The sequence below is a fragment of the Ipomoea triloba genome, chromosome 14 (assembly GCF_003576645.1).
Source record: "Ipomoea triloba cultivar NCNSP0323 chromosome 14, ASM357664v1".
Taxonomy (NCBI): domain Eukaryota; kingdom Viridiplantae; phylum Streptophyta; class Magnoliopsida; order Solanales; family Convolvulaceae; genus Ipomoea; species Ipomoea triloba.
The window spans coordinates 5,697,685-5,717,596 of NC_044929.1; the positions used below are offsets into that span (position 1 = coordinate 5,697,685).

The 19,912-nt window shown below is 34.5% G+C and overlaps 1 protein-coding gene and 1 long non-coding RNA gene across 4 annotated transcripts; one reads left to right on the forward strand and one right to left on the reverse strand.

Moving 5' to 3' along the window:
* Positions 1 to 52: 52 nt before the first annotated feature.
* LOC116005372 (calumenin) lies at positions 53 to 4,745 on the reverse strand. Of its 2 annotated transcripts, XM_031245656.1 has the most exons (8): positions 4,660 to 4,745; positions 3,982 to 4,567; positions 3,034 to 3,136; positions 2,849 to 2,914; positions 2,334 to 2,507; positions 2,144 to 2,240; positions 712 to 851; positions 53 to 475 (listed from the first exon to the last, which is right to left on the reverse strand). In XM_031245656.1, the coding sequence occupies exons 2-7, from the start codon at positions 4,547 to 4,549 to the stop codon at positions 723 to 725; spliced, it is 1,137 nt and encodes a 378-aa protein (XP_031101516.1). In that variant the 5' UTR covers positions 4,550 to 4,567; positions 4,660 to 4,745; the 3' UTR covers positions 53 to 475; positions 712 to 722. The 2 variants fall into 2 exon arrangements, with proteins under 2 accessions (XP_031101516.1, XP_031101515.1); XM_031245655.1 differs by lacking the exon at positions 4,660 to 4,745 and having other exon boundaries at positions 3,982 to 4,650.
* Positions 4,746 to 9,250: 4,505 nt separating this feature from the next.
* Positions 9,251 to 12,389, forward strand: LOC116005193. 2 transcript variants are annotated; one of them, XR_004094898.1, is made up of 4 exons: positions 9,251 to 9,561; positions 10,583 to 10,673; positions 11,480 to 11,639; positions 12,125 to 12,389. It is a non-coding gene; the product is annotated as an uncharacterized LOC116005193 (long non-coding RNA). The 2 variants fall into 2 exon arrangements; XR_004094897.1 differs by having other exon boundaries at positions 12,128 to 12,389.
* Positions 12,390 to 19,912: the final 7,523 nt, after the last annotated feature.

Below are 19,912 nucleotides of genomic sequence, written 5' to 3' on the forward strand. Positions count from 1 at the left end.
ATTTGTGGCTCATGATCCAAATAAAAAGTAAATTTGTGACGACACAATCTTATTGTGCGATATGTAAAGTATGGAATTTTAATTCAAGCAAAAAATCAACAATAATAATCTATAGATTACAGAACGGTTTTGTGTGAGATATTGAACAGGTCCTAGCAATCAACTGCAAACGATATGGAAACAATGGTTAAAACGACGAGTTTGATTTTAAATTACTATCTACCCTGTAATCACTAATGATTTAATCCTCCCTACTTAGTCTCCTCTCTACACAATCAAAAAAGTCAACAATCTGCAATGGCAAATGAAACATGAGGGATGATCTCAGTGGCACAAAAATGGCTAACAAAAGTTACCACCATTTGTAGTCGATATCCGGTGTAGCGTCTGGTTGCTTACAAACACCTCCACCACTTCAATAAATATCACAAATGCCCAATGTACGAGACTTCACTTTGAGCACCATACTACAATCCTGCAAATATAAACCAAAGCCATCAATTCAAATATTTTGCAACCAAACAAATGATCTTGTGTTTAAAATACATAGAAATAGGGAGTAAATGAGTAAATCACATCCCAGGTCTTTCCTTGAACCGAAGTGAGAGGTACAAGTATAGGGCTGCATCAACTCTTGCCACTTTCACCTCTCCATCATTACTGGAGTAATTGTTAATAACGATTGTTTAAAAGAATTAAAGTCATACTCACGTAAATGTGAGCTAACGGAACTCATCATGGTACTCGTCATAATCGCTTTCTTCATCTTCATTGAATATTGCACTATAGAATACATATGGACTGTCAATCATCTCAGACAAAGTCAGACGTCCATCTTTGTCCGAGTCCGCCTGTAGGCATTATGAGTACATAAATCAAGATCAAAATTGTCATTACATCATTTCTAATTCGTAAGACTGAAGAAAAATTCCACAAACACATTACTACAAATTAGCAACTGAAGACAAATAGGATTAATAAATTAAAAAAATTTTGAGAACCTTTCAATAAAGTTCACATTGCTGTTTGATATTTCAATATGAAGGATCTGCCCCATAAACAAACCAAAAAAAAAAAAAAGTAAATGTTTTGAGCCCCCCTTTGCCTACTCTTTCCCCAAATAGAATTTTCACTTTTATGGTTCCATACCCTTTTTAGTTGATGGATAGTGAAAAAAGAGTACTTAAACAATTTAATTATTGAAATAAAATTTTCAGAATATAGAAACACAAAATTCAAATGAATTGGGCAAAACTCAGAGTCTAATATAATAATGAATTCTTTCCACAACAGCAGCAATGTAGAACAACACTGTGAATGATTCTTTTCCACAACACATGTCTTGTTCATCAAACAAAATCTTTAGAAATTTTTGGCACACATAAAAGAGGGTGGACTATATATGAATGAGTTGATAATATTAGGACTCTACATAATAGAGTCATACTATAAGTCTCAGTCCTAGTTTACTTATGATTCTCAGTCCTAGTTTACTTATGATTCTCTTGTATATATACTCTTGTATTCCTACAGTTATATTTTGTGAACTCTAATACAAACATAATTGTTCTCATCGATAATATCTCACCACCTAATTACCTAATTAGGTCGTCCTTAAACTTCATTTACCACTAAACAACACAAGTAACATTATACCCAAAAATTATTGCTTAGAATATAAAACAGATTAACAAGACACCCTATCTTGAGAAATTGGGAGCTTTTGCCAGTAGTTTTATACTCCTATGTACACCTTATTGATTCTTTGAACTGCAAATTATTGTATAAATTGGCAAATGAATATAGTGGAATAGGCATCAAGTTATCAGGAAAATTATAAGATGGAGGTATAAGCACACAACTCCACTTAGCGTTGGGTAATATTCCATAGAAAAGTGAAAATTGAAGGGAAGAAACTAAGCCAATTGCTACTGGTCAGATCTTTTAAGAGAAACCTATAATGTACCTCTTAATTCAGAAATAAAATAGGAGGCCATTGCCACAGTTAGAAGGAGGAAAGAATGGTTAAAGAAAGTTGATCTTGAATAGGATGGTAGATCCGTAGATCTTTGCGTGTATATACTTTCATATTGCAATTTAAAATGAGTCAACTATTCAATAATCATTGTCAGCAGACAAATACCTGTTGTATGATGTAATCAGCCTGTTGCTTAGCATAGTAACGCTCCGATGGATGAAGTTTTTCAATTATAGGTAATAATTCCACATCAGACAAATATCTGCAACGCAGAGAAGGTAAATGCATTTGTTACTGCTTTTTAATATTAGATCAATAATAGAATCAGTCTTAGAAAATATATAAGGCTAATCACCCATCGCCATCTTTATCAAGCTCATCAAACAACTTTCGAGCTGGAGTGCTTCCTGAATCATCAGAATGGTGCGAAGTATTGTGACCCTCATCATCATAGTTTCTTACTAAGTCGAAGAGCCCATGGAAAAACTCATTGAAGTTAACTTTCCCATCTTTGTCACTATCTCTCTCCCTGAAATTGTGAAAAGACGAAGGGTATCATATCACTGTAATACCAAAAATAAAAGGAGAAAATGCACTAACAAATTGAAATGATGAATTCATTAGCACAGGCTCATTTAGGTGTAAAAAAACTCAGTGAATAATTTCAAGTGACTTGGTTGGATGTAAACTTCTAGTTTTTTTTCCAAAACTGATGAAGGTTAGCTGACTTAACCAGTTAACCCTAACAGACTTAATTATATTTATTGAAGAATTTTTTATCTTGATATGTAACAATTTCAGAAAGAAATTGACAAAACAAACTAATTTCAATCATCAAATCAAAATGTGCTTAAAAGAAAATCATTGCACCTTATCTCTTCCTTGCACAACCATAGTAGTAGCTTTGGGTTGGTGGTGTCTGCAGGGTGCAGAAAGCTACAATATCACAGTAAGCAAATAAAATTACTGGAAGAGACAAAGACTAGAAACAAAATTGATTTAGTGCTATATATCTCCACTTTCAGGCCACTTTTGCGAGGGAAAAAAATACTTACTCATTGAATTCTGTAATATTTAATTGACCATCACCATCCATATCTGATGCATTAAAATGCTCTTCTTTCCACCAGCCCATGTCATACCCAACTGAATTGGGTTCTGGTGTACGACACATGCACGAAACACAATCCAAACTTCATCAACTTTAGGAAAGGGAAACATAGCATCATAATCGTTACAGCCTAACAGAGCAAAATATAAATGCTAGTGTTGCTTCACTAAAGCTGACTACTGAATATTGTACAAACAAGAGCCATTTGTTTAACCTCTCTCTAGTTTAATGCAAAAGCCTAACATTTGACAGATGATATAAATAGTACTAACACTTTAAATGCAGAAAGAAGAGAACATTTAACTAATACCTTATCTGTTTGCTATATGAAGAAGTTCACCATAGCACAAACAAGTTTAACTCGGTCAAGGTTTGGCAAAAGAAATACCAATTATCAACCAATAACAAAGATTAAAGACAGGTGACCTTTATAGTCGGAAGGGTTGAGTTTGTATTATCATGGATTCACTACCATCAATCTAGAATTGATCTTTGATCTATTAACTTTAAGCAAATTTTTCCATTTCCAAGCATACATTGACCTGTTGCAATGGGGCAATATTGTTTGCAAGAAAATATATATTAAACCAAATGCCAGTACTAAATTTCAAAAAACCCCTCTTCTGGATTGTGTAACTGCCTTGTTTAGTTTTGATTGAAGCAGAATTCATCCTGATTGCTATTTGTCAATTCAAATCAGCTTCTTTCCTACTAGATCAGTATCCTCTGGCTCACTATCAATAGTTCTTAATTCAGGGGGATAAACCCCAGCTCATTAGTGAATTGAAGGAATTAGGCTGTAAGCAATCCTACTGAATAACAGATCTAGAGAACAACTTTCCAAAAAACAACAAATGCGGCGAATGAGGCGCATTAAATTAAGTGAACTGACCCGATTTTTGCACCCACGTGGGAGGCTCATACTCGGCAAAAGAGACGAGTCCATCGCGGTTCTTATCGTGAGCCTCCATCTCCCTCTCGGTCCGGTGCAGCACATCCTTCCTGCTCTGCTCCAAATTCCAGTGAGTCAATTCGCGCTCACTCACGAACCCATCCGGCGGGTCAATATCAATCTTAGGGAACAGCAGCACCAGCCGATTAGTCACATTAAACTTCTCCTCGTCATTGAGATAATCCTCGGCGTCAATGAAGTCCTCCCACTCGGGCTGCGCCTGCTCGCCAGGCGCGTGTTCCGCGTCGTGGGACTTGAGCTCCGGGTGGTGCGTCTCTATGTACATCTTCTCCCACTCCTTGTCCTCCCGCTTGCGCTCGATGTCGGCCACAATTGGGTCGAAAGGGATGCGGTCATGGTGGAGGTGGCCGTCGGCGAAGGTGAAGTTGGAACGGAGCTTGAGGCGGCGGTGGCGGTGGGGCTTGTTGCCCTTGTCGGGAGAGTGGGAGATGAGCAGTAGGAGGAGCACGGCGATTGTGATGTACACGATTACGGAAGCTTTACCCATCTCCCAATCAATCTACCACTGCAAAAGCTTGATGCGAGAAAATTACTGGGAGATCTGCATATATAGATACACAGATATATAGAGAGAGAAAAGATATTAAATATTATTACGTGAGCATGTAGAAAGAGAAAAGGCAGAAAGGGATGAGTAGACTACTGTGAAAGTGATCAGGACTCTGGATGTTTGGGTTTTGGACTACGTTAAATTCACACTAATCTTATGTTAACCTAGGATTTTGTTTCCATAAAGAGAAGAAGGGTTATTACAGGTTTTGTACTCTGGAATCTGGATTTAAGATGATTAGATCAAAGACAAAGTCAATAGAGATTTAACTCATGATTTTTGGTATGTGATTAATTTTGATATTAAATTGAACTATGTATTCTGTATTAATTAAAAGTTAAACTAATAGTTAAACTGTACATATATATTTATACAGTATATGTTCAACATAGTTTTAATACATGAAGTCGTAAATGTACTTGGTGTGATTAAAGAATCGGTAATAATTACCTTAAGGAGAAACATGTCAAAGTAGTAGTTGTAACAAATAATGTCTTGATTCAAGCAGAATATTTTCTCCAAAATTATTATAAGAGAGAAACCGTAGAATGGTCATTTTAGTCTCTCAATTATACTAGAATAGTCCACTCAATTCTTTAATTATACATGTAACATGTGATCTCATTTAGTCCCTAACTTGTTCGTTTAGTGGTCATTTTAGTTTCCCACCTCAAATAGCTATTAAAATTATCCATAATAGAAGTGTAATATGTAAAGAGCAAATACTAATTTTGGTCCTACGACTATTAGCAAAATGATAATTTTGGTCCACATGTTTAATTTCTACCAACTTTGGTCCCAGGACTATTGTTTTAGTACCAAATTTCATCCACGACTATTGTTTTAGTGCCAAAATTCATTGTGTCGGTCACTCATCCGTTTAAAACGTGCAAAAATCTAAAATTGTTAAGGGTATTTTCGTCATTTTCTTCAGACTTTTTTTCATTTTCCTCAGCGTGGTTTCTGATCAGGGACTCACGCTGATCAGAAACTGATCATAGAACTCACGTGGTGAGTGTCAGTGTGAGTCTCAATGATCAGTTTCTGATCATTGAGACTCACGGTGGGTATTCACGGTGTGAGTCCCACCGTGACTTCCTATCCTGAAGGCTACAAAAATGCGCGAATTTTAGACTATAGATACATCTTAGTGGTTATTTTCAACTTTTTTTGAATTTCTAAGCTCCCCTTTTAGTGTTTCTCTCTAGGAAACTTTAGAAAACATTTCCCACACTTATAATCTACCATATTTTAGAGATTTAGAGGAAGAATTTCAATATTCAACTTCAATTTCCAGATTATTTCTTGCAATTAATTCATAAAGTTAAGTTCTCTATTTCCTATTTTTGCATTTATATTTCTTAAAGTTTTGAATTATATGTGTATTACTTCAATTGCTTCTTGCTTTACATTCCAAATATGAATAGTTAAACACATTTAGGATTTGAATTGAACTTCCTTGATGTATGAATCCCAATATGAATTAAATTGCATAAATTAGGTTTTGTATTGTCTTAATGTTGAACTTGGATATGAATTGGGTAGAATTGGATTGACTCTTCATAATTATGGCCAAATTATGCAATAGATATTTGGAATTGGTGTTCCAACTATGAGAATACGGCTACACCATAGCCATACCTCTCATATTTCTTACTCACCTTTGAGAAAAAGGAGTTTGAAGGAAATAAGCACACAAAGTGTTTGTTAAATTGTCTCTTCTAACCAAGTTGCCATGAGAATGGGACTTAGGATTAGTTGATAGTCCAAGTGATCACGAGAGTGACATTGGCACTTAAACCATTTCCCCAAGTTCATCATCTAGACTTGTATAACTTAAACTTTAGACATAAACGAGATTTTATTCAAGGATGTTTGGTTCAAATTTCTATTTCATTTATTACTTTTTAATTCACTTACTTGTTCTCATTATTAATTTCTTAAACATGAACTACTCAAATATCTTTAGGTTAGCTTTCAAACACTGCATGAACCAGTGCTTAACCCCTCATTACTTAAACTCCAATTAAGCTATTCCTAGAGGACGACACTCACTAATCAAACCACTAAAAAAATACAACTTTCAAATTTTTATTTTAATAAATTAAAAAAAAAAAACTAAAAAAAAAACCTACTACCAGTTTCGCATTCCGTCTCTGCCAGAGAATCAAGTCCAAGTCGAAATCTTTGGTAAGCCTTCTTGTCTAAATTATTCCCCTAATCGGTATCTCAAGTGATTCGCAATTCTGTTGTACACCTTGACGCGGCGGCCCAACTCGAAATCTGGGTCGCCAACAGCGCCAAATGGGATGGGCATTCCACATTGGAAACTTTGTATTCGTAAACCGTGGCCACAAAACCCATCATGAAAGAAATCTGGAGCGAGCCCCGTTCGAAAAACGGCATCACAACGCACGGATCCTCCGTGTACTTGCCAACGAAATGGGCCTCCATTAGCATCAAGTTCTTGTGATAAGGCAAAGCATTGTTTCTTGTAAAGATTTCTTCGTGCAACTTGGCGAATGGCAGTGTTGTTAAATTGCTTTGACGGTGGCGATTCACATTTGCACACAAGGAAACTCGTGGTAAGCAAAAGCGCTTGGGTCCTCGGAGATAATCTTATAGGCTACTTTGTAGACAGGAATGCTACCGGTTGGAGACGAAGAAATAAAGAGAGATGAGTTCTTAAACCGTTTCCAAGTTTTATAGAGATTCTCATTTCCAAATTGTTGAAAGTTTTGGATTTACTTCTTCAACTTTGCAGCCTTAGAAGGAGGGCAATATTCTTGCATAATAGCCTTGTAGAGTTGCTCCCAAGTTACAAAGTGGTTGGTCGGGAAAGAATTTAGCCAACTCAAAGCTTGGTCTTTCAAAGAAATTAAAAAGGAAATAACCTTAACTTGATTGCATCACTTGGAATCTCATTCATCTTGATTGTTTGGCAAATCCTATCAAAGTGAACAGCATGAGCCTTAGGGTCCCCAACCCTTGAACCTCCAAATTGTTTGGCAAATCCTATCAAAATTGTTGGCATCCACTCCTGGGTACACAATACAATCTTTCTCTTTAAATTCCGAAGCTAGATGGGCCGCCATAGGTTGTTGAACACTTTGGTGGAAAATCAGAGGGACTCCTTGTGGAAAGTTTTGAGCAAATTAATTGAAGAAGTTAAGATTCATTTGATGGAGAAGATTTTACATCCCAACCCCTTGTCCTTATTGTTGTGGTTGAGGTTGTGCTTGCCCATACCCTTGAGGAATGCCACATTGATTCATGTTAGGAAAGAATAGGAACTGAGCTTGTTGAAACCCCTTTCCTCCTCCAAGATAAGGGATGACATTAGGATTCACCATGAAGGTTTGTGCTGGTATTTGAATGCGAGCAATTGGCACTTGAGAGACATTGGCATGGCCTCTATGGCTCTCATCATTGGATTCTCCATTTCTTGGGCTTTGGTGGGTGCTTGTTCCATTGGGAGAGATTTGCCTGGGGTTGGTAGTGTCTCCGGTCTCCATGTTTATCTCGATGTTTTCAAATTCCTTTAGCCACCCGTGCAAATCCCATCTTTGCCTCCTTAGGTCCCTTAAGAGCTCTTGGTTAAGGGGATAAAGTTCTTGGATCCCCTTAGATCTCGTTTGCATACACCGGGAAAAACACCTACAACCAAGCACAAGCAAAACACCTTTGGAAGCACTAGGTTATGGGTTTGAGTAAAATAAACAAAAAGAAATTAAAATAAAAATAAAAATAAAAGATTTATCTTCTAAGAATTCACTAACTTCAATGCTAGAAATAAAAGCAATCACATAATACAACCAAATAACTAATCCCCGGCAACAGCGCCAAAAAGTTGGTGTAAAAATAGGGTAGGTGATGGTGAAAAGTGGGTGAATATGTTGTTCTACTAGGGATTAGGACTATGACACGTACTTGGATGATGAACACTTCAAAAAAACACGGAAATAACGACGGATTTAGCGACGGATCCATTTCGTTGCTAATTTAACGACAGAATAGCGACGACTTAGTGACAGATTATGTTTTTTCTTCAAAAAAATCGACAGTTAGCGACGAATTCATTTTGTCGTTAAATACGTAGCTAATTTTCGCGAGTTGATTAAATAATTTTATTTGTTACAAATTAACGACAGAAAAATTATTCTGTCGCTAAGTTGTATAAAGGGGATTTATTTTTTTACAAAGTAGCGAAGGATATTTGTTTCCGTCGCTATATAGCGACGGAAAATGGTATCCGTTGCTAGGTAGCGACTGATTCTTATTCGTCGCTACTTAAAAAATCACCATATTTATTTTGTATAGAATATAGCGACGGATTTTTGGATCCATCGCTAAATAGGATCCGTCGCTAGAGCATATCCTCGGGTTTATTTTGCTTTTAAAAAATGGAGCGAGAATTTTTTTAAGACAAAATATACCGACGGAAATTTGAATCCGTCGCTAGAGTATTAACTGGGCGGGACCTGTGGAATTTATACTAAAATCTAGCAACGGAATTTGAATCTAGCGACGGATTCAATTTCCGTCGTGGAAGTATTAACGGAGCGAGACCTGGACATTTTAAACTAAAATCTAGGGACAGATTTTAATTCCGTCGCTAAATGTGAATATACAATAGATTGCATCCTTATTGTGAATATACAATCAGATTGCCCTAAACATTTTTCCAAACACCCAGCTGCAACCGACTCCTCTGCCCCCATGCCAACGACGACCGCTGACCGCCGACCGCTGCTCGCCTGGCGACCGCTGCTCTCCTCGCCGACCCCTGAACGCCGTTGCCTTCTCCGCCCAACGCAGCTGCCTGCTCCGCCGTGCCCATCGACTGCTTCGCCGAAAGCCTACCGTCCTGCTCCGCCTACCGTCGCCGCTCCGCCTTCTGTCGTCGCTCTCCCTATTGCCGTCGCTCCGCCTACCGCCGCCGCTGCCTGGTATGACCCTGCCGTTGCAGCTTATTTTCTTTCACGTTTTTATTTCAATCTACTAAATAGTTGCTTGATTTTAGTTGTCGTTGCCTTTGTATGTATGTATATGCCGTTGCTGCTGTATGTATATGCTTCAATCTAGGTAGACTCTGCCGTTGCCTTTGCTGCTGTATGTATATGCTTCAATCTACTAAATAGTTGCTTGATTTTCGTGCCTGTGGTCATTCTCTAACCTAGATTGGGATTACAGCTTAGTTCGGTTTAGTTTAGGTGCAAGGTAACTTAATGTGTTTCTCTTTTAGATTTATGTTTATAGTCTTGAAGATGCGCATATAGTTGTGGATAACTCAATGAAAAAGGTGATGTTTTGAGAAATTTGTCAAGACCAGATGATATCGTGCCTGTTTATGTTGGCTGGTAGTAGATTGCTAATGCAGTTCATGGAATTGAAAGGATACCTAGGATGTCAATAGAAGTAGGATATTCAAGTATTGCCCCCCTTTACCTCCTCCTCAATCAACTATGGCTGCAGCATTCAGTCCAGATGGAAAGAATCTGTGATTTGAGGCTGGTTCATTGATTCTGATGAACATATCATTTCTCATTTTAATTTTCAACATCCTAGATGTATGTGTAATATATTTTCTTTTAATTTTGATGTCATTTGAATGGACTATATATATTATATTCCACCTCGTATTTGTTAATGTTATCCTAACTTGACGAAGACTAACTAGCTAGCATCAAAAGTACATATATAGTGCATGGATATCTTTACTTTAATATATAGAACTATATTATATTGCTGCTAATAATTAAATGAGTAAACTTACCTGCTGACTTTTGTAGCTTGTCCTTAGCTTATCCTTGAATTGTATACGTGTTTTTGTTATTAGTTATCATGGAAAGTAATTTTTATTTATAAGCATAGAAGAGAATATAGATAGCAAGCTACTCAAGCTAAGTGTCGCTCACAGTATTCCTTAATTCAAACACAAATTAAAGTCTTGTTCGCCTTCTTTTTCAGTTTGGAATTGAAAAGCAACCAACAAGTGTTAAGAATCTGTGATATAAGAGGGCACAGGAGGACATAAGTTGGCTACTGGCTACTTGGCTAGGTCAGTTTGTAATTTGTATTTGCAATTTAAGTTTGCAATTTGAAATTTATTTAAGTTTTATGAAGTAGTTTAGCTCTGCGCTGGTCGCTGGTCGCTAGTGTTGCTGTAAATTATTAATGTTTGCATGATTTGAAAAAAAAAAATAATTATGTAGTGCTAAACTAATTTTACCCCTTGTCGGGTGATCTTAAATTGACGTTTAGTTAGTCTGAAGTCTTCTTCAAATTGATGGATGAGTAAGAAACAATAGTCAACAAATTATAACATTTTTCTTTAGATGTAACAGAATATGACTACACTTACTAGTTAGTTTGCTTGAATATGTTAATTATGAAGTTGCAGGTGGAAGGACAAAGTTTTTGATAGTGTATTTGCATTCTGGTACTGCACAAAGATGTGCACAGATGTAAAGGAAAGCTAGTTTTAACTTTAAGATGTAGTAGACTAATTCTTGGTTTCTTAATTCTTATTGATGCCTGCTGCTTTTATTGGAAAATTTCTGGCTGTGTGGCAGTTGTGGGTGCAATATTAAAAGCCAATGCAAAAGAGAAAAACAGGTGGAATAAAAAATGAATCTTACATGAGGCTAAAATAATAAATGAATTAGGCAGAATGATGATAAGACAAATTGAGTTTCCTCATTATATGTGGTACCTTAGTCATTAAGATATCTGTTCTGTTCTGAGATCGTTTTCATATTTTTCATTCTGTTTCTTGCACAAACTGCATTATATATCAGCTTATATGTCATGTAGTACAAATTTTCCTTTCCAAGTCTCATTTGTATTTGGTGTTTTTCTTGCCAGAAACTTTTAGCAGGTTTTCATCAAGTACGGAGAGATAGTTGATTCTGTAATAAGTAGGTAGAAGTAAAGAGGACTGTACCTAGGGAGGACATGCCACTCAGAGGAATTTCAAAAACAAAGAAAATATTTATTGGTGGTATTCCACTCTCTCTAACTGAAGGTAAAAACATTTCATATATTCATATCATTGTTAATTCTCTGCAAGTTAAATGTAGTGCTACAAAATTTAACCATGAATTATTTTAGGTGGATTGAAGCAATATTTCTCTTCATATGGCAATATTGTTGAATGCCAAATAAGGGAATATCATTTTTAATAGTATTTTCACTTCAATTGTATTTTTAATGTAAGTTATATTGTTAACTAAGGGAGTTTGATTAACTAAGTTGATGATTGACTAAGGGACTTTGATTAATGGTGGTTAGATGTTTAACAATGGTGGTTAGAGGTTATTTATGAATTATTAAGATCATTAGTAGTTTATTGTGTTTTTTTTCTTTTTTTTTTTTTTGCAAATTTAGTAGTCTATTGTTAATAATAATGATTAGTGTTAATAATAATATATACTATGATGTTATTATGACCTTGATGATTATTGAATGATGACAATGATGAGATTATTGCGGATGATGATTTAATTATAGCAGGTGGGTTCTCGTTCGGAAGCAACTAAAAGAAACACAGAAGGATTATGATTGATTGCTGCTCGATTTGAAACTATTGGAAAAAAATCAAATCGGAAAGCTAACAATAGTCTATTACTGTTTTTAGATAGAGAACTTTCTTGCTCCTGTAAATGATTTATGTAATTTAATCTGTATGTTTAAAATTTTCATTTCTGTATTTGATAACAATACTTTTGTTAATGCTATTGAGATGAATTTTATAATATAATATATTTTATAATTATATTATTGAATGTGAGATGAATTTTATAATATAATATATTTTATAATTATATTATTGAATGTGAGATGAATTTTATAATATAATATATTTTATAATTATATTATTGAAGTACTATATTATAGGTTTAATACATGTATGAGATATTAATTAGTGAGCAATTCTTTTTTTAAAAAATAAAAATAAAAAATTTAACGATGGACAAAAACCGTAGCGAATCCGTAGCTAAATACATTCTAACAATAAAAATAAATGACAACAAAATAGTGACGGATATATCAGTCGTTCTATTTAGCGACGGAATATTCCGTCGCTATTCCCTTGCAAATTTCGTCCTTTAAATCCGCGTGAGAATAAAAATAACGACGGATTTTTTTAAATTTAGCGACGGATATATATCCGTCGCTAAATTTAGTGATGGACTTCGAATGCGTCGCAGCTTTTTAGCGACACCACTTTTAGCTACGGACAGATTCCGTCGCTAATCCGTCGTTATTCACTTTAGCGACGGATTTTTTCCTTTCTAGCGATTTTTTCGCGTTTTTTTTTGTAGTGGAACTAGAATCCTAGGCACAAAAGTTTTGGAGCGCATAAGGATCCAAGCAAATCATAATTGAGGATGACTAAGAAACTAGAATTTTGATGTCTTAAATGTGAGTAGGAAGTGTAAAACTAAACTAATCTAAGCTATTGATGCATGCAGAAATGAAGGAAAATGAGCTAAGACTATCTAGGGTTCGAACTTGGACAAAATGCAAAAAAATTCGCTTACATAATGAAGACAACGGAGCTCCACGGCCACCTACACACGCTGTGTAGGTGTCGTGATTATGAACAGAGCAGCGAAGGCACACGGCCTTGAGTGGGATCCTTGTTTGCATCGTGGAATGATTTTTGCTCCGATTCGTGCTCTGCTTCTCCTATCTTTCCTTGAGTGGGATCCTTGTTTCCAAAATTGGTCCAATATGCTCCAAAAATTCTTCCTTTATTTGCTACTCGTTGTGAACAATTGCACCTATGAACACAAAACACGCAAACGAGTCTCAATTCCCACTCAAGATTAGACACTTTGTACACAAAAATGGTTAAAAACATGTAGTGAAAAAGGTATAGAAATAGAGTTATCAACTCTCCACACTAGAACTTTTGCTTGTTCTCAAGCAAAGACAAGGAATAATCACTATCCAAGCAATGAAAATTGATCACACTTCTCCTTGCACAACCTAGCAATCCACAAACAACCTCATGACAACCCAACTTGTTTCAAGAATCATCTCGGTCTTACAAATGAGTTCCCTTCTGAAACCAATAACCAAACACTAAAATTATTAAAGTGAGTGGGGACCTTGTGTGCACAAGTGCTAAGTTGAGATTATGCAAAACATTGGCTCTAGATGAGATCCCATATGCTTGCCCTTTTTACACAAGACACATACACATGTTACATATTCACTTATTCTAAAATTTGATTTATGTATATAATTTATATCTTATAGGCACATAATTTCGTAATACCAGACATAAATTCGTAAAATAAGACACACAATATGTTATGTGTTAAACAACTACTAATATATTTTAGGTACAGAATCCATACGCTTAAGGTACAAAATTACATAACATGAGACATAGAAACGCATAAGACAAGACACATACAAATGCTTTATATTTACTTTAGTTCATGTACAAAATCAAGATTCTTAAGATGCAGAATTGCATAATATAAGACACAAAAACACATAACACAAGATACAAAAATGCATAGCACAAGACAAAAAAAATGCATGTTATATTTACTTTATTTTAGGTACAGAATTCATACGCTTAAAGTACAAAATTGCATAACATGAGACACATAAACACATAACACACGACACATACACATGCTTTACAATTAAAAAAGCCAATGTAACGTGAACTGAACAACAAACGGTCGCCATCAAAATTAAAATTCAAAACGACGTCGTATAGGACTAGAGTCCATAGTGCACTATAGACTCTGGTCCACGGTATAACGATTGGTGCAGTTGCCAATTGTCTCAGGCCCACCTTTTTCTTTTGAGTAAAAGATAATGTAGGTGGTGAATAAGTTGATTTATCAAATATATATATATATATATATATATATATATATATATATATATATATATATATATATATATATCATGAAAAATTGAATTAAATTTAAAAAAAAATTAATTTCAACTCAATCTTGGAATGAAAGTAAAATTTAATTATATAAAATAATAAATAACGAAAATAAGGGTTTTATAATTTGAATATAAGTCCTACGAAAAATCAAGGAAATGTCCAATTTATGTGTAACTATGCATGTCAATCATATCGGGCCGAACTCAATGGGCTAGTCCGAAAAAATTCGAAACCGACAGGGCTATAGCCCAAACGGGTTAGCCCGATAAAAAATTTGCTCGATGAGCCCAAAATCGATAAGCCCGATGGCCCGATAGAGCTAGCCCGAAATTAAATGGGCTAGCTTGATAACCCAAAATATTCAAAACTATTATATCTACTATACTAATAAGAGCCAAAGAGAGTTAGGCCTAAAATGGGTAGAAAAAATGGCGGTCAAATTATTTAATCAAATGGATGATTCAGATGAATTATTTAATCAAATAGATGGTTAAGATAATTCAGATTAATATTATTAATAGAGATTACCTAATTTAACCTTACTTTTATGATTATCCGTTAAGTTTTCCGTTAAATATTCTCTTCTACGTTAATATTCCGTTAACTTTTAACTTACCCATTAATTTCTATAAGAAAGGTCTTAGGTTCGAACCTCATCTCAATCAAATTTGACATAATTAAGTTCCTAACTCTATTTACTCTTATTAAATTAAATAAATTAGTAGCTACAACAAAAAATGATACATATGTATTTCTTTAATTTAGAATTATGTGTCTACAATACCTTTATTTGAAAAAATTATTCATTATCAACAAATTAAATTAAATAAGAGAAATCCCAAACACCTTGTGCCTAGATGGCATGTAGTGGCTCTCCCATTTTGGAGGTCATGAGATCGAGCCTCAGCGGAGGCTACTAACCCTTTGCGTTTCAACAGGTTGTATTCAAAAAAAAAAAAAATTTAAATAAGAGAAATAATTTCATTAGTTATATTGTCTTTATTTTATCTCATGCAAAGATTCTTTACATTCAAATTTATCAATTGATATTCATTACATTGTCCATTATCTTATTTTTACAATATCTTGTAATTAAATATCAAAGTTATAGTACAAAATAATGTTATATATTTATTTACCAAGTATTTTATTAATACCATGAAAAAAAAATTTAAAATAATTTGAAGCTAATTATATTAACTACTTGGGGATTGGTTGACAAAAAGAGTACTCAAATAACCAAACAAATTGAAGCAGAATCGCTTTATTTTACTCTTATTGAATTAAATAAATTAGTAGTTACACCAAAAAATGATACATATGTATTTCTTTAATACCATGAAAAAAATAAAAAAGAATAGTTTGAAACCAATCATATTAACTACTTGGGAGATTTGTTGACAATGAAAGTACTCAAATAACCCATTACCCAGCAAATTGAAGTGAGAAACTACCTTTTTAATATTTTTGGAATATACAATATTTTAGATTTTCAAATTTTTATTAATTTATTTAATCTTTTTTCTTAAACTAGGGATTTCTTTATCCACAATAACTCATTCACCAATAATGGTTGAACCAAATGAAACTCATTGCTCCTATATCATAATCTCATTGCATGACGTTGTCATCTATGCTACCAACAATAACCGAATTACAAATAACACACTACCAACAAAAAGGAAGAGAACAAATAGTAAAGATGAAGACAATGCCAATGTTACTCAAAAGAGAATTAAGAACACTTAGAAAAATTCAAATGAAAAGTAGTACTTATTTAGACTATCATGTTTAGACTATCGATTTTACAAGGTTGCAAACATTTATTTTAGTAATAATTATAATGAATTTTCTATATTATCTTGGATTCATATACTTTGAGTTAGATATTTAAATAAAAAAATTTGACATTCTATTACCCATGTATAAACTTCTCCTATATAATCATGCATTGATATACTTTCAAATATTTATTTAAATATAAACATTGGGCATTAACTCATTCGCGCAATGCGCGTATAAAACTAGTTCTTTATTATAGAAGTGGTGTGAAACATAACATACATGAAATTTATAAGTGAGTTAATCTTTAGTATTTTTTTTATCACTAGGTACATTTTTAAATAAAATTTTAATAAATATATTACAATATAAATTATTTTTACAATAATAGATAATGAAAAGTTAAAAACTTACTGTAACACACTCTAGATAGTTTGTTTAGGCTAGTGATTTTCCAATGCATTTGTTAAGTGTTAAGTATGCAACTAGTTTTGACTTTTGATCTCATTAGTAATTTAGTAGTAAGGTTATTAAGTAAAAATGGACAAATTGACAAAAGTCAAAGAAAAGTTTTTCAATTTTCTCTTTGAATGGTAGAAGCATCAGTTATCATTTTCTCACAAAGACACAATTTAGTAAGCTTTTCAATTTTCCATTTGAATGCACTTGAACACTGCCAAATGCTAAAGTTAGGCTATTAATCCTATTATGAATATTTTAAAAATTATAAGCTATACACATCTTTTCTCGTTGAGAACCAATGTCATTTTTCTCTAAACTTTTAATTTTGCAATTGCATTTATTATTTTTAATGTGCTCAATGCTCATCCAGTTGATCCGTTCTAACTTCTAATGTTCTATCAAATATCCAAATGCAAGTATTCATTTATCTCTTGATTAAATTTTAAAGTGTCAATGCTCATCCGGTTGACGACTTGACCCGTTTTTATCAAATGTAAGTATTCATTTTCGATTTTAATTCAAATAGTTTAGCCCGCCTGATAAGCCCGACAACCCGAAGTTTAGTTTTGGGGCTAACCCGAATCCGAGAATAAAATAATGATTAACCGACAACCTGAATCCGATAAGCCCGAGACTCGACAGGGCTAGCTTGATTGACATCCCTATGTGTAACACACACTTTCTTTAAAATTGATTCACTACAAAATAAAATAGATCACAACTTTAACCTTGAGCACTAAAAACAAAAAGTCCACCGAACTAGAACAAAAGGCAACCACATCGCTGAAGCTAAAATAATCTACCAAAAACAAGGTTGCGCGCGAGAGAGCCTCTATGCTATACAATTCAACATCCTCCTAAAACACTCCTATATATATCGTAGTGCAAATCACTTCCACACCAATGTGGGACCAGTGCTCTATCAAAGCATTTCCACCTTCATATTCCAACTCAAATGTGTCTACTTTGAGAATCAATTTCTCATTCACCCATTATTTATTTTGAGGGTACAATATATTGATTTCTTTGTCTAACTATGAAGAGTGCAAATCCAATTTGACCCGACCATATCGAAAGTAGACACCATATATATTTGTACCACAAAATAACTACTTAAATATCATTATAACTACTTAAATATTATTTTATGCTAAAAATTCCAACAGATAAAACTACTTAAATATCATTTTTATGCTAAAAATTCCAACAGATAAAACTTTGCAGCAATTATGCGGAACTGTGTATTTGATAAATGAAAAGTTATATATTTAGTCTTTGTTTCTCATTTGAAAAGCCACAACTATGCCGCTCGACCACAAGACTTTTGGCATATGTGTGATCATCTTTAACGTTTAAGTTATGTGTAAAAAGACGAGTTTAGTCCATGAAGGACTAAATCCGCTACTTTATTAAATAACATATTTGTGGCGGAAATATTTTCCAAATGACTAAATGACTAACATATTTGTGTACTAGATAAAATTTCGTTACTATGTAATAGTTCAAAAATCACACATGAAAGGAGAGGTAAACTATACTAGGAAAATCCGATGTGTCAAGCTCGATCGATAGACTGTTGATATGAGAGTTAAACTTGTAAGTTTCTAACACAAGAATCATATTTCACCCACTCAATCATCTCAACTTGCCAGGCTAATCCTAAGCCCATAGGACCTCGTCCCTTAGAGCCACCGTAGAGGTAAATCGCGAGTCATGTAATCAGCCCCCCAGTCAAAACTTAGTCGTCATGTGCACACAATCCACACCTTCAATCATCATGACTTCATTTTGAGCCTTTTTCTCATTCATGTGCCGCCTTCGATCGTGACATCAAGTTAGACGACGAACCACTACGCTAAGCTACAGGGGTAAAATTATATTATATTTTTCTTATTCTTTCCCAAATACTGCTTACTGAACCAATGAGCCAAACCCGTACTGACAAAATATTGTAGATAGTTGATGCCTCCACGCTATCCATTTTATTTATGTTTTTGATAATAATATCAAATAAACCCCATGAAGTAATTTAATAAAATTCAAAAAGACACATTTAAACTCTAAATAGGTGTATAATTAGATAATTTTTAAAATATTTTTACTCACCTAAAATATTTTATATCATTATGAACACTTCAAAAATATTTTATAAGTCCAATCTCTTAGCTTTATCCAATAAATCTTATCCATTTATTAATTGGTGGAAGCTATATATGTAGAGCAAGTGATGCCAATATAATAAATAATAGATATAAATTTAAGAGTTAATGTATAATTTTTTTTAAGCAACTAAACCAGTACCATATTTCATTGAAATAAAGTAAAAAAGCATGTAAAATGACATAACACTTTGGTGAATCAATACTTAAAAGTTACATAACACTTTGGGTGAATCAATACGAAATGCTATCCAGCTTCAACATTGAATGGAAATTATGAATGGAAATTATCCTATTAGAATAGATAGTTCATCTAGACAAGACATGCGGATCTCTTCTTCCTCCTCAGGTGTGAAGTTAAGTCATTCTTAATGTTGAAGGTCATCTCTTCTTGGAGATTTTTCTTTAATCATATCCGCCACAGTCTAACAAGTCAGATCCAGAAGGCTCTTGATATTCAGACGGTGAAAATCTTTGTGTAAGGTAGAACCAGACGATCTATTAGAAGTATAGACTCATAAATTTGAGAGTGTATGATTTTCTTAATCATTCATTGACATTAATTAAAGGTCGATGCACCTATGCACCTATTGCGGAAGATAGACCATTCTCTTAGTCTTTATAAGAGTACGCGACTCATCATCACTAGTGTGAACAAGAAAAACTTTCAAGAAAAACTGAACGAAAATCCTCTGAGCGGCATTTCTCGGCCAAGTCCGCACATCGTTGCGGTATTTCTCGCCCAAGTTCGCACCTCGTTGCGGCATTTCTCGCCCACCTCCGCAACTCGTCGCACCTCGTTGCGGCATTTCTCGCCCACCTCCGCAACTCGTTGCGGCTCGTTGCGGCATTTCTCGCCCACCTCCGCAACTCGTTGCGGCATGTCTCGGCATTTCTCGCCCACCTCCGCAACTCGTTGCGGCATGTCTCGGCCAAGTCCGCCCACCTCCGCAACTCGTTGCGGCATGTCTC